General features: G+C 35.7%; 2 protein-coding genes across 2 annotated transcripts in view; both read left to right on the top strand.

Annotated features, from left to right (window-relative positions):
* Positions 1–3,086: 3,086 nt before the first annotated feature.
* LOC123675747 lies at positions 3,087–6,606 on the top strand. The gene is made up of 4 exons (XM_045611238.1): positions 3,087–3,363; positions 3,844–4,100; positions 4,157–4,481; positions 6,352–6,606. The coding sequence occupies exons 1-4, from the start codon at positions 3,322–3,324 to the stop codon at positions 6,568–6,570; spliced, it is 843 nt and encodes a 280-aa protein (XP_045467194.1). The 5' UTR covers positions 3,087–3,321; the 3' UTR covers positions 6,571–6,606.
* A 3,762-nt stretch (positions 6,607–10,368) lies between these two features.
* Positions 10,369–24,138, top strand: part of LOC123675746 (calcium/calmodulin-dependent protein kinase kinase 1) — a 77,131-nt gene continuing 63,361 nt past the window's right edge. Inside the window, exon 1 of the mRNA XM_045611237.1 lies at positions 10,369–10,521. The gene's annotated coding sequence lies outside the window, so the exon portion shown is untranslated. The remainder of the gene's footprint in view (positions 10,522–24,138) is intronic.

The following is a 24,138-nucleotide window of genomic DNA, read 5'->3' as shown; positions in this document are numbered from 1 at the left end:
CCCAAAAATACGATTCTTAACATGGATTTTGTACTACAATAATCGGCCATCTGTTAAGAGGGAACATCACCACGTGGTAGTTCAATTCAAAACGAAATTAAATGTATTTCTTCTTACAAATCACTGATTTTTATGGAGTTTTCATTTAGTTTCCTTAAACAATGATCTACATGGAGGAAAGTATACATTTTTAATTTGCGAATGAAAAATAAAAAAAAATTTGGTAACTTTTCGTTCTTCGCAAAAAAATTGATGATACGTACTTTGTACAAAGCACTGAAATATTTTCAAATTATTCATGAAAAAAACCTACCAAAAATCATTACAGAAGAGGAGAAACTAAAATTTCGTGGAAGTCGTCGTACAGTGCTTCCCTCTACTTATTTACTTCGAAGAAAGAAAAGAGATGAAGTGAATGTACAACCTCGTACACGGTACAAATTTTGGGAACCAAAGTTTGACTGATATACGAAAAACCACTTGGTGGTTTTTCGATAACAATGACATTATAATAAATAACATCTCGTAGGTCTATACCTATTTAGGTTATGAGGTCTCCACAAGCAAGGTCCCAGAGGGGGGTCAAGGGTATTATAGTATGTATTATAGCATATAAAGTCACTGTACATGAAACCCTCTCCCCCCCAAATGGAACTACCTAATACTAAATATGCGTTTCAAGCAGAAAAGGTATGAAATGGTCTCATCAAAAAACTTGAAGCCCATAACGGCGACCCCCCAAAATGTAAGGCTAGGGCCGCCCTTGTGTCTCCAAGGGTGCAATTGGCATGAAGCACTCAAGAGCTGCTTACTTCATGTCAGTGCTTTGTTTATAGCGGGGGTGTTTTTTTTTACTTGAATTAGTCAAAAATGTTGAATCTTACAGAAAAATGTTTGAAATAAAAGGTTCATGGTTTTGAGGGGAAGTCCACTTATGCCAGAACCTTATACTTCCTTGTGGGGGCTACGGGGATCAACTTTGGAATTTTAAACGGGTACCCCTATTTTTTATTGCGGATTTGTATTTCACAGCAAAAATTCAAAATTTTCGTACGAATAATTTTTCATGTACTGTCATTGATCATTCGAGAAATGCGAAATTATTTGTTTTTGGTTCAAAATGAGTACTTTCCATCAATTAAAAAGGATGTATCAATTAAATGAAGATTATTTTGAATCTAGTAAATCTCCTTCAATCCTTCAATATTCATGTGCAGAACATTTTTCATTGTTTCAACGAATAATTGGACAATTTACGAATGAATATAATGGAATGGATAGATAAGTGGTTTATGGGGAAAATTCAAATTAGATTACAGAGGATCTGTGACGAATCGTGAAAAATCGTTCATAAAAAACTTTTGTATTTTTTCCGTAGAATACGAATCTGCAATATAGACAGGGGTTCCCATTCGAAATTCAAAAGTTGAGAGAGAATTAAATGGAAGAGTTTCTGGCATAAGTGGACTTCCTCCCCAAAACCATCAACCTTCATTTCGAAAAATTTTTCCATAAAATCACCCAGTATAGTGGTAATTCTAGGAGTATCAATGTTTTTCTCATACTTCATATACAGGGTTAGAACTATTTAGAGGGGCACTATAGGGATAGGAATATCGAAAACCGTTAGAGATACAGGGTGGCCCAAATTACAAAAAAGTTGCGTTATTTAGGGATCAGTGTGTTGGTGTTAACAGATCCAAAATATCTCTAATGGTTCCCAAGTAATCTCGAAAAACAATTTTCTTTTTTTCTGTATCTCTATTTGTTTCTGAAGATAACTTCACGAAATTTGGTTTGTAGTCATTATGCAATATAGAGATTTCAATGGTGTCGTCAGAATTTTTCTGTTTTCCATTGTTTCAGAGACGCGATAATCAATTTTTTTCTTATAAATAACCCTTGGGTGGGGGGATAAAGAAAAAAAATTTCAAATTTTCCTTCTTTTGAAGAAGTTTTCCAAATAAATTTGCTTTCTCATAATAAGATTTTCATATATAAGGTTGTTACATATATTGGTAATTTTCCGGGGGGGGGGGGGGGTGATATATCCTCCTTATCCCTCCCCCTTGGGTACGCCACTGTATCACACTCTACACTCTAGGTACGCAAATTTGAAGAGTTGTTATGTGAAATCATCACTTGACTATATCGCGTCTCCAAAACAATGGAAAACAGAAAAAATCTGAAGTCACCAGAAGTATCTCTATATTGGATAATGGCTATAAACTATCGTAAAGTTATCTCCAAAAACAAATGAGTTATACAGAGAAAAAGAAAATCTCGATCTTCAGTTTTTTCGAGATATCTCGGGAACCATTGGAGATATTTTGGATCTATTTATAGCAACACACTCATCCCTAAACAACCCAACTTTTTTGTAATTTAAGGTTAGTTTGAAATAATTTTTAGTATAAACGGGACCATATTCCTGAATGTACATGAACATGTACATGAACCAAACAAAAAAACATAAAAATTAGTAAAATTACTTATTGAATCTTTAATAATATTTTTAAATTCAGTAGAGCTACCTATAACATTTCCAGTTTCTCTAATCATTCCATTCATCTGTGTTGCTTCTATGGGTTCTATTTACCAGCTATTGGAACAATTTATCACAATTGAGTAGACTATGAATTCTCGGGTTACCATGATGTGCCATGCATTTAGGATTTCCTTTTTGAAGCTTTGGTGAATCCCGATTTTTCAAATTGATAATTGCATTGATAGATTCTAATATTTCCATAAGAAAATTATACTTTTGATGTCCCTTCAAATAAACAGTGTCAATACCATTCAATATCATATTTATTATACTATAGTTGAAGTGCTCTGAAGGGAATCCATAGTCCATAACCTGAAAGGGCTGGTTAGTTATTCTTTCATCTTTTGTAATTATTTTAGCTTTTAGTTTGAATTTTGTCGTTATTGCAAATAATTTTTTTTCCTAACAAATCTTCCGGCATATGTCTTCTTGATCGTTTCCTCATTTGTTTCGCATAGTCCAATCACAAATCCGGGGCATCTCGCACGAAAACCAGGTTGATCTAACAGTCCGACGACGGTTAGTGGGCCATCTGTTTACAACGACCGCACTTTCTTCCATTCCGACATTGGCGTTAGGTAAACAAACAGTCCGCGATCGGTTTAGGAACAGCCTGTGAACGTCGAGGTCGCTTTTCGATAATAAAGGACCCCCCTAATGAGAACAGGTCCGAATTGACGACGGCAAACCAGTTGCTTTGTTTTTTTTTTCGACAACGTTTTAACGCCAGGGAGGCAGTTCAATCCTCTAATTCGTGGCTCTAAGGTGGTGATATGACCCGTGTTCTCCTCGTATTCTTAGTGTATGTAAGCCTGGTGAGTTGTCCAAGTTTTCCTCTTAAACACTCTTATCTTACTCTAGAACGCTCTATTTTATCGATGGCGATTTCCATCTACCGGAGAGGAGTTATAGGATCATTAAATTGGAACAGCGAAAGGTCATCATAGTATCAACTATCAATGTCATGTGTTTTATGCAAATTTCAGAAGTTTATTTTCATATATGTCTCTATACTCCTCGAAATATATTCTTACTTAAAATTGTTCATTAACTTTCAGTTATCAACGAATATCTCACAGGAAATTACCGCTGAATTTCATTATTAGATATTGAAATTTAACTCTCCTGTCCATGATCCAATGCAAAATAGTAACTACTTTTTGGCATGTGACCTAATTCATAATTACCCAGAAGAGCTATCTAATGCATATAGGATCTCAATCGCCAGCTCGGATGAGTTGAAATGCTCTAAACTCTTCCAAAACCATTCATTAACCTAACCTCATCTTCTACAGTGCTATGGAGGCCCACCTAAGGTCGATACCAAAGTAATGCTGCTGGATTCCTACATCCCAGCAGCCATGCAGGTCATAGCTCACCTCACAGAATCCATGAAATATGACCTTCAACCTCCAGCCTCCAAGCCAACAACTACTTCACGACCGTCGGAAATCACCAAACCCACTTCTACTCACCGTCCAGGCATCTACGCACCTGAAATGCCACCCGGTGCTGAAAGTTACGAGAAGTTAGGAGAGCTCTACGACGAACCGTAGGCTGACCTCAACCCTTCAACAAAGCCACATGTTGATCCCTTCATTCTTTCAGTATTTCATCGAAGACATTCTTCACCTTGCCCAAGCTGCAGGCTTACCTCAGCGTGGATACGGAGGAGCTACCGGAGAACCTTGAGAATCTCATCGGTGTTGGTCCAGCGGCGCTCGTCAAGCTTGTCAACACGGAGGATTTGGCTTCACCGGAAGATCCAGATGAGGCGGTGCAGTTGTTTTCCAAGAATTATGATGATTCGGACTTTAGGGTATACCTGGAGAAGAACAAGAAGGCGCCTCCTACCAGGGCTTACGTGACTCTACTCTCCCTCTACGACCAGCTGAGCAAGGACGCAAAGAGTCAAGGGTACAACAAGTTTCAGGTAAGTTTTGGAACTACTGTATCATTAGCACATGACATTGGCGTCGATAATTCATTGGATATTGATAACAGGTGTTTTATAATGAATAGTGTTCCACAGTTTTTAGAATTATTCTATGGGAGCTAAAATCCTAGAAGATCATCCTGAACAATAGTTATCGATATTTTTTCGTGAAATTTGGCCTAGTGATTGTGACAAATATTACCTATTAGTTCATTAAAATTTATATGATTCAATCAGAGGCATAATTTACTAAGTGGCCAGAGCGGTTTGGTGTATGGTTTTATCTTATACATTTATCGAAATGCGTTCTACATGACTCATGAGAAAGCTATTCTTGTTAATGATCAAAGTTGAAGTTTGCAGTTGAAGGTTAGCGTATTTGTTGAAGCTTTTAAAATTAAGTAGGTACTTTACCAGAATGCATAGGAGAAAATTTCCATTATTCTGAGAATTAATGTTTGAAAAATGAAACTACAGAAAGAAATGAAATTTGTAAGTTCATTGCTGATATTCCATATACTTTTTGGCCGTATCAAACTTGCATTTATTTTTTGTACATGCTTTTTCGTGTCCTGCAGAAAATTATTACAAAGGATTGATGAATGACATTGTGTGGACATTAGCAAGTCATTCTATGTTTCTTTAGCATGTTACAGACCAGCAAGTTTTGACTTTAGATTTGGGCTCTTGAGAATGAACTAAGTAGGTATTTTAAAGCGGGTACCCATGTAAGTAACGCCTCTAAATGAAATATGAAAGTTCTAATGAAATAGTAATATTTCCACTATGTCTCTATAAAAAAACTTTGATTTTCTGAAATGATTTTATTAAATGAACTAAACTAATTTTCGACTTACCAATTATAATACCTACACATTTCAGTGTGTTCTGTTATTTGGTTCCTCAGAGTAATAAACATAGATAGGGGGAGCATATGTCATTTTCAGTAAGCAAATTTTCTCCCCAACACGAACTATCAAATTTGACATGAGGCGCGCGGAAATGAAAACATATCAGTGATACGATATTTCACTCAATTTGCGAATTTCTCCAAAAATAACGCATTTCTTATGTGAATAGGGAATCAATGTTTTATATTAATCCACAATATATTGAAATAAATACCTAAATATATCAGAAATCCAGACAACAAACTTCAAGCGCGCAAAACGACGTGAAACAACCGATGACACTAGGAGAGCAAAAGTTACCAAACCTTGGATTTCAGCAGGTAGATACAGAAAATGATAAATGATAAATGATAAATATTCTGCTTATTATAAATTCTACAATTAGGAAAAATATCGGATTCCAAATATTCCAATCGGCATATTTATTCAGGAATCACTCAAATTAATTTATTTCATTCAATATAATATACATTTATAATGATATAGTAAAATTTTGAATTTGAAAATATATCACAATCCGACAATGTAATCTTACCATGTTGGGGACATGTAAAAATTGCGTATACTTCCTATCCTATCTATGTTTATTACTCTATGGTTTTTTCATTGAAAAAAAATTTTGGAAAGAAAATGAATAGATAGAATTGATATTTACAATTTTTTGAAGTAATCAGAAGAATGAAATTTTGAACAGCCATATTTACGGAACCATTTGTCAGATCATGAAATTTTTCATGAAGCTTGAATTCGGATGTTAGATGTTACCTAGTTTATAGTCTGGCAGACAGAAGAATTTAATCTGATGAGCAAACTAGTAATATTTCTAAGGCCACTCGATGAAAGATTCATTTATAAAGTTCCTTTGTAATAGCACCACGCGTTCAACATTTGGATATGTAGTCAAATTGTTCAAAATGAAAATTTCTCTAAGATTCAAATTGGTGGACTTTTCTCAGGGTTACCACCATCATGTTCTGATCGAACTGTCGAAGACGTCATCAGGCACTGCTGCTGACCAACTCAAATTCATACTGGAAAAGATATTGGCCAACCAGGATACCAAACAGCCAGCGGTAAAGAAGAAGATTTCAGCTTTGTTAGAAGATTTGAACACAGATAATAGCTACATCCATAAGGCACTCCTGTACATTCCTCCGCTTCAGTTTAGTATTTAGATTATTGGACGCTAGAATAATAAAATTAAGAACAAACAAGTGTTTTTTCTCAGTGCTTCTATAGGTATAGGGTTCCGCACAAATCCTAGAACTTGAATAAGCGGTTCGAATTGAGAAATCCCCGCAATGGGAAGACCTTCCTTCTGCAGCTTGTACCGCTGCGACGTTGCCACATATGACGATAATTCTCACCTATAATTAAAAGATACGAATAAAGATTTATCGAATCATCTTGAAACTAATCATTTCTTTGAATCAATTTATGATTGTTCAGCTCAGAAACCTAATATTGGCCCAAGAAGAAAGAGTTCTAGGAATTTTTGAATATTTATCATACAGTTATTCTCCCCACTATATAATAAGTTTCTGCATGAATTTAGTTCTTAGCAGTGTTGAATCCAGAAAATTTTCCTCTGGGGAAAATTTCAACATATAGGAGGGTTAGTCAAAAATTCATTTTGATTTGAGATATAGTTTTTATCTTTGAAGGGGTATAGGTAGTACTCATTGGGTATCAGCCACCCCCCTGGATTTTACACTGGTTCTTAGGGTTTTTATCAAATATTTATTTTTATATTCAGGACTAAAAAAGCACTTATGTACTTGAATCCTACCTTCAAGTACTTCCCAAATTGTGTAAAACCAGTGCCCCCGCCAGACATTTTGGTGCCCGGCAAAATAAAATTTCGCCGCCCTAAATCGTCTAATTGCTCCTTCATAAGCTGCTATTAAATAAATATGTTTTGTTATTTATCAAAAAAAAATATATATTTTGGGCAGCTGAGGGCTCTGTAGAACAAACCTTTATCACTAAATATTTTTCGATTTAATGAGGCTCCATATTAGAGCTACATTCCCAAGTTGTTCGGAAATACTGCTTGAAATTTACTTTTTTCGAGATATTTCATAAATTGAAGAGTCTTTGGAAAAACCTTATAACTTCGAAATGAATTAATTTTCTTATTTGAATCAAATTTTGAATGTGAATCCAGATGAACGGAGGTATTTAAGTATCTACTCACTTTCCCATAGTTATTGGGAACTCTACTGGTGGTTCGAAATGAGACGATTCATTGATAACTTATTCAAACGTTAATATTGGACAAACCCTAAATGGCACATCCAATATTTATTATAATAAAATATGCTACCTAATAAAAAAAGAATATACATGGTATGCCATTTGGAATGAGCTCAATAATAACGTTTCAGTAAGTCTCATTTTGAATACCCAGTGGTTCTCAATGAATATTAAAAAGTCCTCAGTAGTCACTAGTCAGTACTTAATTCTGTTTAACAAATCCAAGACAACTTGGAATGTTATCTGTCATATTTCAGGTCAATCTTGTGGGAATAGTTTTCAAATTGATGGAGATATTTCTGAGATTCTGAAATTTAATGAGAATTTTATAACAGCAGCGTCTAGCCTAGTTTCAGAGTTGTCAAGATCGTATAATAGTAATATAGAACGTCCAAAACTCCAAAAGTCTGAAATGTATCATGCCGTCAAACAGTTAAAACATAAGATATCATCAGTTACCGATGATTGCTGTCAAGCTCTGTTTAAGGTTTATAATGCAGTCGCTATGCTGTGTTATGAACCTTTTTTTTTCAGTTAGGTATTTTTCCAGTCCAGATGAATTGAAATTACTGTGGAAAAGTTTCTCTTTAAAATCTTCGATTTATAATTTAGGTAATTATAGGACCATAATTTTTGTTCTCAAAGGTTTTTTTTCAGTTCGATTTTTTTTTCGGCTGCTAGTACGATTTTATCAAGGAAAAGAGTACCGAAACTGCAATTTCTTTTAACTTACTTCCTACATTTTAAAATCGCTTCAATGAGGCGAAGTACCCATAGCTAGCCTGCTGGATTTGGCCAAAGCAATGTCAATCATAAACTTTTACTTTACAAGTCTACGGCATGAGGAACGAGCAACTTGAACTGATTGAGAGCTATCTTCAGAATTGAAGACAAAAAGTCTTTATTTATGATGGAATCCAGGACCACCGCCAGGACCGGCATACCGGACATTTTGCTGGATCGCCAAATAATAGGAGCGCAAAGTCAGTTAATAAAACAAGAGACATTTCTTGAAATGAAAATTTTTTCCTAGTGAAAACACCGCATATTGTAGTAAAATAAAAATTGCCAAACGCCAATCTCATTGAAATCGAATAGGCGTTCTCAACTACTTGTGAGTAGGTTTTGATAGTTTTCACAATTTTGGTCATACAATCCCGTCCGGGAAGTGCTCACTTCCCGGACGCTTTTTCTCTGAGAAAGTAGCATTTCCCGGCCTAGTCCGGAAAGTACGTACTTCCCGGACTAGTCCGGAAAAGAATCATAGAATCCATAGCAACTGAGATAACGGCTGACAGTTCATATGAAATTAGTTGTCAAAAATTTGCACGTTTTTTATCGCAATCGCAATAAAATATGGAAAGCAGCAGCGATAGTGTTATTTCACATGGTTGCCGAAAAAATTTTGTACGCAACACGTCCGAAAATGGTTTTTTTGGACTCACAGACTTCCAGGACTCGCTTACGCTCGTCCTGGAACTTTGTCTATTCGTCCAAAAAAACCCTATTTTCCGGACTTGTTACGTAAATTACTATTTTCTGAGAAAGTAGCATTTCCCGGCCTAGTCCGGAAAGTACGTACCTCCCGGACTAGGCCGGAAAAGAATCACGTCGTTCGTGTCATTGTGAATATGAAAATCTTGGTAGGTATATTTTTAATAAATGCAGTTGATCATTACCATAGCAACCGAGATAACGGCTGACAGTTCATATGAAATTAGTTGTCAACAATTTGCATGTTTTTTGATCTCAATCGCAATAAAATATGGAAAGCAGCAGCGATAGTGTTATTCTACACGGTTGCCGAAAAAATATTGTACGCAACTCGCCCGAAAATGGTTTTTTTGGACTCGCAGACTTTCAGGACGAGCGTAAGCGTCTATTCGTCCAAAAAACCCTATTTTTCGGACTTGTTACGTAATAGTAATTTACGTAACAAGTCCGGAAATTAGGGTTTTTTTGGACGAATAGACAAAATTCCAGGACGAGCGTAAGCGAGTCCTGGAAGTCTGTGAGTCCAAAAAAACCATTTTCGGGCGTGTTGCGTACAATATTTTTTCGGCAACCATGTAAAATTACACTATCGCTGCTGCTTTCCTTATTTTATTGTGATTGCGATAAAAAAACATGCAAAATTTTGACAACTAATTTCATATGAACTGTCAGCCTTTATCTCCGTTGCTATGGATTCTATGATGCTTTTCCGGCCTAGTCCGGGAAGTACGTACTTTCCGGACTTGGCCGGGAAATGCTACTTTCTCAGAGAAAAAGCGTCCGGGAAGTGAGCACTTCCCGGACGGTTGCCGAAAATTACTATTTCCTCAACACTTGCGAAATATTTAATTTTTCATAATTACTGATAAAAGTCGAAAAGTAGAACACTTCGAAAGGTCAATGAGTTTTAAAAGTGCCACTTTGTATGGCAAAATCAGAAAAAAAATGTAATACCAGTTTCTCCAGCAACTTACCTACATTTAAGTTTTTTATTTTTCCACTTTTCGTATTTTATACGAATATATGATACAACATTCAAATGCAATCCAAATGCACAAAAAGACACACATCAGACAGTGGCAGCTTCAACGCCGAAAAAATATTAGTTTCTTTGAGTTCGAATAAAGAAAAACCTAATGGAACCGTGCGAAAATCTGAAGAATATCCCCCAATAGAACCGGCAACGTGGCCAGCGTTCAGTGTCAGCCCGGAACCGACAAAACGCGCGTTTTCTGTAAGCGAGAGAGCAGAACAACATTCAGTTGTTTTTGTGCCGAGGCTTAAGGCAGTCGCACAAGAGACGAGAAAAATCGCGCAATAGTAGTGTCACGCCGAAACAGTCGGTCCGACCAAGAAGTACACGTTTTTCCCGAAAGGTGAGTCGGTTGCTGATTTTTCCGACGCAGCGGGGTGGTTTTCCATCCTAACCTCTTTCACCCTCTAGGTTAGGTTTTTATCGATTTCGGCGAAAAATTAATAGCATCCCCATTCAAGAAGTTCGCAAGTTGGGCAAAGGCGAGACTCTGGGTTGATTTACGAAACTTCGATGAGAGGGAAATCGATGACGGGGTGGAAATTCGTAGGGAGGTACGAAGAGTGAATGAACTGCTGTTCCATACTACTGGGAAAATTGAATGAAAACTTCAGAGCGGTAGCCGCAAACTCACTAAACATGCAATGACCTTCTTATCAGAAAAATCTGATCAAAGTATTTTTAGTTTTTGGTACATTAAGATGGAAAAAACATATATGTATCTCGCAGCCAACTAATTTTTTGTTTTTGAAAACTAATTGCTCGCTGCTTCTAACTAGATCTCGAACGACAAATGCTCTTGATTTATAGCTGTCAATTCATTCAATGAATTTAATGAATCAGAGTCGAATAAGAATTTATGAATGTCAGCAATTGACTCATTATTTATTTCCTTAATACGCTCACTGATTAGTTCATAAACACTTGGTTTCTCTTCGTTTAAAAATTCACAAATCCTTATCATATTGACCATATTGAGATTCAGTCTTATACATGGAATTTAATAGCTTTAAGGATTTATGATTTAACTAGATTCTATCGATTTTTTTGATATAACAAGTACGGTATTGACTCAAGCACAAACTGGTAAATTGACCGCAAGAGCGTTTTTTTTCTTCAGTGAAAATCACAGGTACTCTCAGTGTAGAAAAATATCTTTCGTTCTTGATAAATTCCTCACTTTTTCTTGTAAGCGATACCTAACAACGTAAATGCAGAATTCCTCTGAGCACAATTGAAGCGATTTCAATGTTATGAACCTGTTCCTTCAAGGAACAACCGAAAATAACCCGATTAAGTAATGATTTAAAAGTCCGAGGTTCGATTTCCTTATTAAACGGTTGAGAACATTGCTGCGACAAATATAAGACGCAAATATATTTTATTACTAAGATATGTCTCTTTTGAAACGGTATGAATGGTAATGTGAGACCGGTAATTTAGATATTACTCCTGAAATTTCAAACTGTTACAACTTGAGTTTAACAACGCTCCATTCATTTCATAAGTAATGAAAGCCTGTAGTGAAATACTCGAAATTCACAAGTTAACACTCAATTTATGGCATTTTAACTCTATTTAAGAGAGTGAATGTCATTTGAAGACATTCTGCATTATCAATAATATTTACGAAAGTCATATAAACATCTAAATTATAGATATTAAGTTGGGTATCGGATAATGCGAAGGCAGTTTGTTATCATTGGGTATCTTTCCTATAATTGAAACAATTATGGTTAATGAATTAATGCACAAACGGTAATATATGTATTCATTACAAAACCCAAAGTTAAATTGCCGTATATGCATTTCAATAGGTAGTAGCTTAATCAATTTATTTATTTTCAACGGATATTCTTGGTACATTTTTCTTGCAGTTATTGTAATCATTAATTTAAATGGATAATGATAATACTACTCTTTTAATTATTAGATTCGGTTACCTAAACAAATTAATAAAAAATTTCTTCACAAGTAACGAAACCGAGGATTTATTTCATTTTTTATAACAGAAAAAACTAGAACCTAATCTTAGTTTAGAAATCAGTCTACTTGTAAAATTCCCGGTGAGATTAGATTAGAACAGCTGAAAAGAATAATGTTTTTAACATTTTTTTACAAGGTGGTAGTCTTAAATTGAGACTGAAAATTGCGAGAAACTGCAGTAACATGTAATCTGAAAAAAATTTACGAGGTGATAATCTTAAATTGGGACTGAAGATTGCAAGAAACTTCAGTAACACGTAATCTGAAAAAAAAAAGTGTTTGGCGAGTTGTAGATTCACTTTCAAGTAACTCGTACTTCATGGATTAACTTTGCCAAAGTATTCGTAGATGGCGCGAAGTGGATGGACCATCTCCTTTTAAAGGGTGTTTTTTTTAGAGCTATAGAACTTTAAATTGCAATAAAACAACGATGGATTGATTATTCGATTGATATGAATTTTATTTATCCGTAAGATAATCTTGTGGCATTACATTTTAAATATGATGTAGTCCAATCTGGACGTCCAATTTTTGATGACTTTTTCCAACATTTGTGGCCGTATATCGGCAATAACACGGCGAATGTTGTCTTCCAAATGGTCAAGGGTTTGTGGCTTATCCGCATAGACCAATGACTTTATATAGCCCCACAGAAAGTAGTCTAGCGGTGTGAAATCACAAGATCTTAGAGGCCAATTCACAGATCCAAAACGTGAAATTAGGCGGTCACCAAACGAGTCTTTCAATAAATCAATTGTGGCACGAGCTGTGTGACATGTTGCGCCGTCTTGTTGGAACCACAGCTCCTGGACATCTTGGTTGCTCAATTCAGGAATGAAAAAGTTAGTAATCATGGCTCTATACCGATAACCATTGAATGTAACGTTCTGGCCATCATCGTTTTTGAATAAGTACGGACCAATGATTCCACCAGCCCATAAAGCGCATCAAACAGTCAGTTTTTCTGGATGTTTCGGTGTTTCGACATACACTTGAGAATTAGCTTCAATCCAAATGCGGCAGTTTTGTTTGTTGACGTAGCCATTCAACCAGAAGTGAGTTTCATCGCTAAACAAAATAAAATGGACGTAGTGCGCGATACGTATTCAGCACAGAACCATTATTTTTGAAATAAAATTGCACTATTTGCAAGCGTTGTTCAGGCGTGAGTCTATTCATGATGAATTGTCAAACCAAACTGAGAATAAATCACTTGAAAGCTGTTGAATCGGTCGCCATCTTGAACAGTAATGCCAACTTAAAGTTATATACCTCGAAAAAAAAAACACCCGTTATTACATCTCATCTTTGATAGGATTTGAATTATGTAAACGGGTTGGCCACGGTAAAACATCAAAGTTTGCTTGGCATTCCATATCCATCGATATAATTTCATAATGATGAGAAATGATGTGCGTTGCTTTGCTCAAAAAGGACCTGTGTACCTACATCCAGTATTCTCTAAGAAATTACGCATATTGCCTCTGATGGAAAGAATTGGTGTTCTTCTACCTTAGGATTTCCTAACCTAACCTCCGAAATCTTACTCCAGCATTCCTGAGCATGCCAATACCACATCGTTCTTGCCCGTAAAGCGCGTGTTATTGAAAAAATTACACGATTTTAGGATGGCTTATCAAATTCATCTTCTATTAGCTGGAATACGAAGTTATATTGCTCTTTTGAAATTCGAAAAATTCTTTTAATTTTGTTTCATTGTCCGTAATTTTCAGATTTTTCATTAAACTCGCCTGAAATCCTTCTATTTTTGAATTTGATTAATTCTTTGCTTCTAGGTTTTTCATATTCTGATAATAATAAAGAAGTAAGATACCTACAGAAAACCGAAAATCACTCATATCTCCAAAACGGCTCATTTGAGGACCCATGTTTATATGAAACTTTTTACTTATTTTGAGGTATAGAATCAGCTCCCAAACTATTGAAACGTTGTTTTTCAATACCTGATATATCGAAAAAATTGTGAAAAAATGTTTTTTTGATTAGATATCTTGATTTGGTGGCGAAAAATTCAAAGATCGTGGTGACGAGCTGGGAGCTTCAATGTGTCATAACAACCAACTTTTACACAAAATTTAATTGAAAGAGGTAAAGCTCTGAATGGAGATTTCCTATTTAATTTTTTTTCGGCAACCGTCCGGGAAGTGCTCACTTCTCGGACGCTTTTTCTCTGAGAAAGTAGCATTTCCCGACTTAGTCCGGAAAGTACGTACTTCCCGGACTAGGCCGGAAAAGAATCATATAATCCATAGCAACCGAGATAACGGCTGACAGTTCATATGAAATTAGTTGTCAAAAATTTGCATGTTTTTTGATCGCAATGGCAATAAAATATGGAAAGCAGCAGCGATAGTGTTATTTTACATGGTCGCCGAAAAAATATTGTACGCAACACGCCCGAAAATGGTTTTTTTGGACTCACAGACTTCCAGGACTCGCTTACGCTCGTCCTGGAATTTTGTCTATTCGTCCAAAAAAACCCTATTTTCCGGACTTGTTACGTAAATTACTATTTCATTCTGCTCATGTCAAAACTGTGAAAATTTCAGGCGTGATACATTTTTACAGGTTTATTACTGTAAATTTTAAAACAATGTATATGAAATGAAAGCTGAAATTAATATATTAATTCTGTTGCATAAAATAAACTTGAAAAACTTATCTCTTCCTTTATTACAATGAAAAATAAGAGCATTAGTGATGTAGATATCTTTTGACGAGCTGATGGAAATGGAGATGATAATGTCCGGAAAATTTAATTTCGAGTACGCCATAAAATTCAGTTATGGGTTGTAAATAAACTTTATGAGCAGCTTTCCGTAACTACTGTTCATTAAGTGTTGTTGTTATTATAGCCGTACATAACGATTATTTGAATACGTTTTACATACATAGTTGAAATACGGAAAAACCAATATATGTCTGAATTGAAAGTTCAAATAAAACCGAACGTAATATGTACCTATTTTTTTCCACTGTTGAGATCATAATTCAAGAGTATTTTATCCAATTTTTATTGGACAAAATAATACATTACACTAATTTGTGCAGAACACTAACTTGACTTCAGAAGTTTTTGAACACTTGTACCTACATTCAGATACTGATCCAGCTCAACGCTGACCTTGGAAAGAAGACAAAAAATGTAATTTTTCACAATTTTAGAATGATTTTTCTGGAGAAAAGAAAATAAGATACTCTTTGATTCATATTTACCTCAAATTATGGATAATTCTTTCTTTTCTTCTTCATCTTTCTTTTATTATAAGTAGCTGCACGTGAAATTTTAGTAAAATCTGTCGTATATTGACCGAAAATTCGAAAGAAATTTTTTCATGCTCCAATATTTTCACAAAATTTCAAATGAATCTTTGAGCTAATAAAAGTATATTCTTATGGAATCTTTTGTTCGCTGAGGAACTGAGCGTAATCAGACCCTAAATCAATTCTGAAAATTTCATGTCTCGAGGTCATGTTTCGAAAGTTATCGTGCTAATGACCGGCCACAAATAAATCTAATCGTTCGGTACAATTTTTGGCTTGAACTTCGATTATAGGCACTTAGTCTTATTGGACACATAGCATATCGACAAAGAAACTAATATTTCAGTGAAAACAGACCCGAGTGAATATTTTGCATGTGGTGGATATCCAAAAACGATTTCAAGCTGTGTACAAGGTGTACAAAATTCGATACACACTGAAAGCATCTCGAGAACAATAAGACTTAGAGAAAAGATCTTCAAGGACCTCCGATTTCTTTTTTAGAAATTTCAGACGCCTCCATTTGAGGGGTGGTAATTCGGCCCAGTTTGGTGGCAGTTTTCTCATATTTCATCCTTGATTCTCAAAAACAGCATACGTCTGTTCCGCACCGCTGCAATAAAATTTTCCAAAACGCCTTCACTAAGCCGCCCATAGAATATGAACAGAATTTCCTATTACTCTCATTGAAGGAAGGATAAAATCATTATGTATTTCACTAAGACGAAAACAACACTACCTTCGCTTTCGAATTATTTGGAAGCTGATGTTTGCACATTCAACATATGGAAAATTTCCTAAGAATTTGCATTGAATTTTTTTTGTGCTGTTTTGTTTTTATTTCGACACATTATATACATTCACTAGAATTTAATTTTTCTTACGCACGATTGCAAGATTCTTCATCGGAAGAAGAAAGTTCTGTATTATCATCCGAGCTGGTGTTTCTTTCAGCAGGGGCGCAAAAAATTCTTTGCTTCAGGCGCCCTGCATAATGCCAAAATAGAAAAATAATAAATGGAATGGGCATTACATAAAACACGTTGAAATCGCTGACCTTTTAATTCGGAAAAATAGTATGTAGTTGTAAGAACAAAACGGAAATAAATAATAATAATAATAATAATAATAATAATAAATAAAATAGTAATTTACGTAACAAGTCCGGAAATTATGGTTTTTTTGGACGAATAGGCAAAATTCTAGGACGAGCGTAAGCGAGTCCTGGAAGTCTGCGAGTCCAGAAAAACCATTTTCGGGCGTGTTGCGTACAATATTTTTTCGGCAACCGTGTAGAATAACACTATCGCTGCTGCTTTCCATATTTAATTACGATTGTGATAAAAAACATGCAAATTGTTGACAACTAATTTCATATGAACTGTCAGCCGTTTTCTCGGTTGATATGGTAATTTTCAACTGCATTTATTAAAAATATACCAACCAAGATTTTCATATTCACAATGACACAAACGACGTGATTCTTTTCCGGCCTAGTCCGGGAAGTACGTACTTTCCGGACTAGGCCGGGAAATGCTACTTTCTCAGAGAAAAAGCTTCCGGGAAGTGCTCACTTCCCAGACGGTTGCCGAAAAATGGTATTTTCTGCGAAAAAATATTGAATAGCAGCGCGACGCCAAGCGTCTTTATTTTTTCGCCATTTTTTACGCGCATCTTAAGTCAACAACTCGGTCAGCAATGATTTATACAAAACGTTAATCGACGTTCAAGAGAGAATTTGGGGTTACCAAAATAAGTGAATCATTCATGCGAGAAAAGAAGAAAAAATCGAGTGATATCATAATGTCAATTTTCAGAATTCAAATAGTCCCAGTTTCCAAGGAACGTCTGAAAGACACTCCAAAATCTGTTGAGCAAATTCGCATTAGATGCTCTTATTTCTGACTTGACTAACTTATCAATTTACTTGAAAATTGTTAACGCCATCCTACATGAAATTTGACGGAAGTTTTGGTGATCGTATTACGCTGGGAATTATGAGCTATTAAATTAATAAAGTGAAGGTCTGATCTACTGGTTGGATGAAAAACAAACGCCCACAATATTATATTTCCTGCAGTACGAATTAGGTTCGATAAACCTAATAATTGACGTATAGATGGGACAATATGTGGCACCTTCTGGAAGCAGCGCCACTAAAGGATAATGCGAAATGATGGTTTGACAATTGAAAGGCGACATTCAGGAGTGACAGGAAAACGCGAGTTAAGTGAGGACGACGAAACAATTACGGAACTCGCTGCATTCTGTGCGAAACCTCGAAATTTCTAGGCACACAATGCGAGAGAGTTCGACGTATACCAGATAAATTCAAATGGACGTGCCATTCTAACCGTAACGAAGCTATTTTTACGGAACGGGATTCGTCCTTGCCGGCAGACAGGTCATCAATATCTTTTCGAGAGGAGATCCCGCTGAAGAACGCCAGATATTTATTACGTTCCAAGCGCGGAACTGTCATTTGCGAAATTGTCATTTTCTCCCCATTTCCAAATTACTTTCTTGTGTGGAATGATCTGAGATTTTTATTCTTCTTCTTCTCGAGGGGCAACAATCTCCATTATTCGATGATGGAATGTAATTTCTCGAATTCTGTGGTTATTCCGTTCAATCTTCCACATCTTGTAGAACAAAATCGTGCGAGAATATATCAGAAACGCACAGTTTTCATGGTTATATTTTATTATTATATGTTGGTACTCCGAACTTTCCGCCACGGCTTTATATGTCAATTCATCAATTTGCCTTGAAGAAATCAGATCTGCCAACCAACATTTTTCAATGCAAAAATCACTAAATGATAATCATGGAAATATTTCATTAATTTCAATAAAAATGCAATGAATTAGAGAAAATAATGTATAATACTCGTACAGAAGGCTCATTCTACCACTCGTTCATTCAAAAACTCGCCACTTCGTGGCTCGTTTTTGAATTTTGAACTCGTGGAAGAATATCAATGCCTTCGGCACTTGTATTATAAATAACTATTCTCTAATTCTATTGTTATTCCGTTCATTCTTCCACATCTTGTAGAACAAAATCGTGCGAGAATATATCAGAAACGCACAGTTTTCATGGTTATATTTTCTTATTATATGTTGGTACTCCGAACTTTCCGCCACGGCTTTATCTGTCAATTCATCAATTAGCCTTAAAGAAATCAGTTCTGCCAACCAACATTTTTCAATGGAAGAATCACTAAATGATATTTATGGAAATATTTCATTAATTTCAATAAGAATGCCACTTCGTGGCTCGTTTTTGAATTTTGAACTCGTGGAAGAATACCAATGTCTTCTGCACATGTATTATAAATAACTATATCGTTTAAATTTATGGCACCTGAATTGTCAGTTTCATGAAACTTTTGTGGAGATTGTCATAACTGATATATCTAGAAATACTCAGCTTACTCAGTTTACTGATCTTGTTTTCCAGTTCCATACGTCTAATCAACTGCAGTATCTGGGATGGCTTCAAGGAGGTTGCAATCTAACTCTTACAAATTTTTTGTGTTGGCTTCCAATGGCGCGATATTCTGTCACCATGATATAAGAAGTATCTTTCTCCTTCCCACAGAATCCGCACTCCTCAGATCCTTATAATCTTAATCTCATTAGATGCTTTCTGAGGGGGTAGTGCCCTGTCAAGAAGCCAGTGAGTAGGTGTAGCTTGTTCTTACTGACATGACATCCAAATACTTTTTGATCTTGCAGTATAACAGTTCTGAAGGAAATTTTTGTAGAGATCTCTCTCAGTTTCCTCCCTTTTCAGTTTCTTTTCCTTTTCTAGCGAGTGTATAGACTTCTTCGTTGCCTTCAACCCCGAGTGATCAGGAACCTAGATTATAAAGATCTTAGTATTCTTGCCTAATTATCTTTCATTCGTCTCTCCCATATATGCAGTATTTCTGAGCATCTTAGTCTTGAGCAAATCGTTCCAGTTCAGTTTCATTTCATATTTGGAATTCATCATAATAAAAAAAACTTAAGTCAAAAGTTTGATCGCACAATGAAAGTTTTGTGGATCAAGCAGATTTTTTGTTTTTGGCATTAGAATGACTATCTTACAATCATGTTTCATGGCAACAATACATATTACGTACATCTTTTATGATTTTTTATCGAACACAAAATTCATCGTTTTCAAGAAGAAACTGATATTGTAAGCTTGAGTAATTTCTCCTATGTCAACTAGTAGTAGGCTGCGTTCACATAAGCGAAACTTCCTCGCGAAATTCACTCGGGCCAAACTTACTCGTTTCGAGTGAAATTTCGCACTACCAAAAATAGATCACAATACAGCGTGAGTAGGGCTAGCCCTCAGGTGAGTCGCCTTCACTTCTAGTTTCGCAGCCAACATGGAAACTTGTTATGGTCGAGACAGATAGGAAACAAGCCGCCCTCGAAGATGGCGGAGCAAACAATTATTTTTTTGGAAGAAGCCAATATGAAAACTTCTTCATGAGAGAAATGGTACAGGTTACATAAATCCCTAGCGGAACTATGGGGACTTCGTTTATATAAGCGAATCCCTATGAGCGGATATGCGCGGACAAAAACTGACTAAGCTCTGGCTCGCAGCGAGGGCCCACTCACCGCGCAATTTCTCTATAGAACTTATTTCGCGAGGAAATTGCGCTTAATGTAAACGCAGCTTTAAGCCTAACAAATCGCCCTAAGTTCGAATGAGTTGGATTAATCATTATATTAGCGACAGTCATAGAGGAAGAGTTGTTACCATTTGTTCTATTGCGGAATTGACTGTTTTAATTGTAATGGAATATGGAAATGTGAGTGCCGCTAAAAGTAGAGATCAACTTGTTAACTGAAGATTATAAAAAAGCTTAAAAGTAGATGATTCATGAAAATAGGCAACTAGTTCTACGAGACCTTTATTCTACTACGCGTCAAATTGCTGGTCAATGATTTTTAGAAGGTATACTTGTTACGATTGGTAGATAGCTATATTACATTGCCACTGAACTTATTCCATATCGCCCACGATAAGCTTTCTTGATTGTGGAATACAGTCATTGATGTTTGAACAGGTGCAGAACAGGTCAGCATTCGAATACAGCGTAGCATAATGTTGACGAATCCCGATTAAGTTTAGGTATGCCGTAGATAGGACCGAGAAATAGCTGAGGTGATATTAGATTTGCTGTTGAGAGGTATGTAAAGAGGTCTGTGATGGATAATGGTTTGGGGGCTATTTCCTATGACATCCGATCAATTCTCTTGAATTGAGATGCCTCTAGCAGACATCGACTATCTCATTTTGTCGATGATTAGACGTGTATTATAAGGAAGTCCAGATGCTAATGATAGGATCTCCGGAACTACTAGAGTAAGGCAATAATGGATGGTATAATCTTCTGATTTTTTTCCGAGAAATTAAAGAAATCGAAAACTGATATCGATATTCCTCTTTACTAATGACAGAATATGTGAAACTACTTATTTCGACGAATCTTCAAAACTCCCATATTATTAGTGCTATGATAAGAGTCTTATCACGATTCATTCTATGATTAGAGTGAAATTCTTCGTAGAATTTTATGACTAAACTGGAATTTTCAGATTGTCACAAAATGTATGAGTTATATTGCATAATAATATTTTTCCGAATGGAAAATGAAATCGTACCAACATAAAATATGTTATTACGATTTTATTTTCGGAGAGCTAAAATTTTTATCTAATTTAAAATATATATGTATCTATATCATATGACAGGTATTTTCTCCAGATCGGAGATTTTTGGACTTTTATACCTACATTCATATAAGAATGTCGTGGTCGTAGTTCTGGTTTTTCTGTATAAAATGAATTACAACACCAGTGGATTTTACTAAGAAAAGTGCCTGTAGGATATATACCAACCTTCAAACGATACGTGTCAAAATTTGACAGCAATCTGACCATTAGTTTGTGAGATATTGCGTTGTGAGTGTAGCTACTTTTGTTTTTAAAAAAAAGATTGAAAAAAAAAGAATTTCGTGTGCTGATAAAATTGATTTTTAAATGGAACAAATACAGTTGAAGCAAAATCTTGGCTTGAGGAATAGTTTCCGGGGTCTGCACCAGGAAAATCAACCATCATTAATTGGTATGCCAAGTTTAAACGTGGTGAAATGAGCATCGAAGACGGCGAACGCAGTGGATGCCTAAAAAACAGGTTGTCAACGACGAAAAAATCAAAAAAGTTTACAAAATAATTTTGAATGACCGTAAAGTGAAGTTGATCGAGATACAGACATTGTGAAGACATCATCTGAACGTGTACATCATATCATTCACGAGAAAGCTATGTACAAAATGGGTGCCACGCGAACTTACAAACAACGTGTTAATGATTCTGAGCAGTGTTTGAAGCTGTTTAAGTGCAATAAACCTGAATATTTGCGTCGATATGTGACAATGAATGAAATAAGGTTCCATCATTTCACTCTGGTTCCTATCGATAGTCAAATGAGTGGACTGCACTCGATAAACCGAATCCAAAGAGAGGAAAAACACAACAGTCAGCTGGCAAGGTTATGACATTAGTATTCTGGGATGGACAAGGTATAATATTCATTGATTACCCCCAAAAGGGCCAGACCATCAACAGATTATTATACATATAGCGATATTGGATTGTTCAATTGAAGGATGAAATCGTTTGAAGAAAAGAAAGGTGCTATTTCAACAAGACAATACGCCGTGTCCCAAATCAATGAAAACAATGGCCAAATTGCATGTATTGGGCTTCGAATTGCTTCTGCGTCCACCGTATTCGCCAGATCTGGCCTCCAGCTACTTTTTTCTGTTCTCGGACCTCAAAAGAATGCTCGCTGGAAAAAATTTAGCGCCAATGAAGAAGTAATCGCCGAAACTGAGGCCTATTTTGAAGCGAAAGACAAATCGTACTACAAAAATGGTATCGAAAAATTGGAAGATCGCTATATTCGCTGTATCGCCCTCTAAGGCAACTATGTTGAATAATAAAATCGACTTTTCAATTGGCCTGTTATGCATTTTGGGCCATAAGTTACTCCATAAAACTATACTTATTTTTCAATGTACCATAACCATCAGAAAGCTCGGTATACATTTTTGACTCACCCTATACAGGGTGAGTCTTTGACTTATACACATATTTTAACCGAAGATTCTTGAGGTCAACAGAAACACTTTTTTCATTTACCATTTTTTCCGATTCGGCCTTGTTAAACAGATATAGCCATTTTAAATTTTCATAATGAGCTAATTCACCCCTGGTAACCGGAACACTGAAGTTTTCGCAAGTATAAGATATACAATTTGAACCTTGGAAATAAGCTACTAAATTGGAAAAACCATCATAAACTCACTTTTAACATTCCATTTGTTGAACAAAGTAGTATTTATAATACAAAAAATGAGTTATCCCAATTTCATTGACGATAAAGATCAAATATTTTGCTCTTGATTTTCTATTTCATTTTCGATAATCATAACGAATTGAGCAGCAGTCTTTAGTGGGATATTGATTGTTGTCATTATAATGGACTATTTTGTGAAAACTTCTTTAAACATGGGCTTTATGGGAAATCTGGACTTTTCAAAATAGAATGTTGATTTTGATGAAGTATCTTCTTATTATAAGAGCTGTGTCAAAGCTCAGTAATTTGAAATCAAATAGAAGAGTTGAGGTGAGCTTATTCAAATAACTTCATTTTCAAACTAAGTTGGCTAGTACTTCAATTCTAAAATCTGAGACATGACATAATAGTAAATATTCATTTCTGTGGTTTTTTTTCCACAACAGAACAGAGTTGCATTTAGCCAAAGTACCCAATTTTTCGAATTTCACAGATAATTTTTTTTTTTTTTAAGATCAAGTTACTCGAAAACGGCGCTTTGTAGGAGAAAATATAAAGAATACTTTTATTTTTCAAATTAGCCCAATATTGTTCAATGAACGTCCAAATTACTTTTAAGAGTTGGGTTCTTCGAATTCCTGCTATTTTAATGTGATGTAATGTTCATAATGAAGAAACTGAAAGATGTGTAGGGAATCTTGTGTTCGGAGAAGATGTAACACATCAAGGAAAAGCTATATTCCAAAAATCATTTCCTTCAATAGAACCATTTACGAGATATAGCTGAAAATCACATTTTTCTATCGATTTTCAGCAGTCTGTATCTTTGTAACCGGGCCGAATCGAAAAAAACTATAAAGGAAAAAAGTGTTTCTTTTGACCTCAGGAATCTTCGGTTGAAATATATGTACAAGTCAAAGACTCACCCTGTATAGAGCTCTGTTCGGAAACCAGCGTTCAAAAAAGAGTCTACCAAGAAACTTAATTTGTGTTTTTGCTCCCAGCGAGGCCACAATCTTTATCCAAATGAATAATAGCGCAAAAGCCGAGATCTCGATTATTTTCTAATCGCCTCTCTTATATCAAGGGCGTCAAAATTTAATTGAAAACTCGTTGCGCTCTTTTCTGCCGTAACCCGCCGAACAGAAATCTCCGGAACTCTGCTATCCCCGATCTCGGGATTTCCGCATTCCTCCTTTTCTACATTCCCTCGAGATTAGATCGTAAATCACCGGTTCGTTGAATTCGAAGGTGAGAATTCGAGCGTCCGCTTGGTGTGCCGGTAGGCGGAGGCGTCTCTAGGCGTCGAGATAGAAC

The sequence above is a fragment of the Harmonia axyridis genome, chromosome 3 (assembly GCF_914767665.1).
Source record: "Harmonia axyridis chromosome 3, icHarAxyr1.1, whole genome shotgun sequence".
Lineage (NCBI taxonomy): Eukaryota > Metazoa > Arthropoda > Insecta > Coleoptera > Coccinellidae > Harmonia > Harmonia axyridis.
This window is presented reverse-complemented; position numbering and strand designations above follow the sequence as displayed.

Excerpts from the sequence above, each read along its gene's own strand:
- LOC123675747 (XM_045611238.1), top strand. The coding sequence starts at position 3,322 with ATGACCCGTGTTCTCCTCGTATTCTTAGTGTATGTAAGCCTG. Across the intron at positions 4,101-4,156 it reads GGAGAGCTCTACGACGAACC|TATTTCATCGAAGACATTCT; the intron begins GTAGGCTGACCT and ends TCATTCTTTCAG. Across the intron at positions 4,482-6,351 it reads AAGGGTACAACAAGTTTCAG|GGTTACCACCATCATGTTCT; the intron begins GTAAGTTTTGGA and ends GACTTTTCTCAG.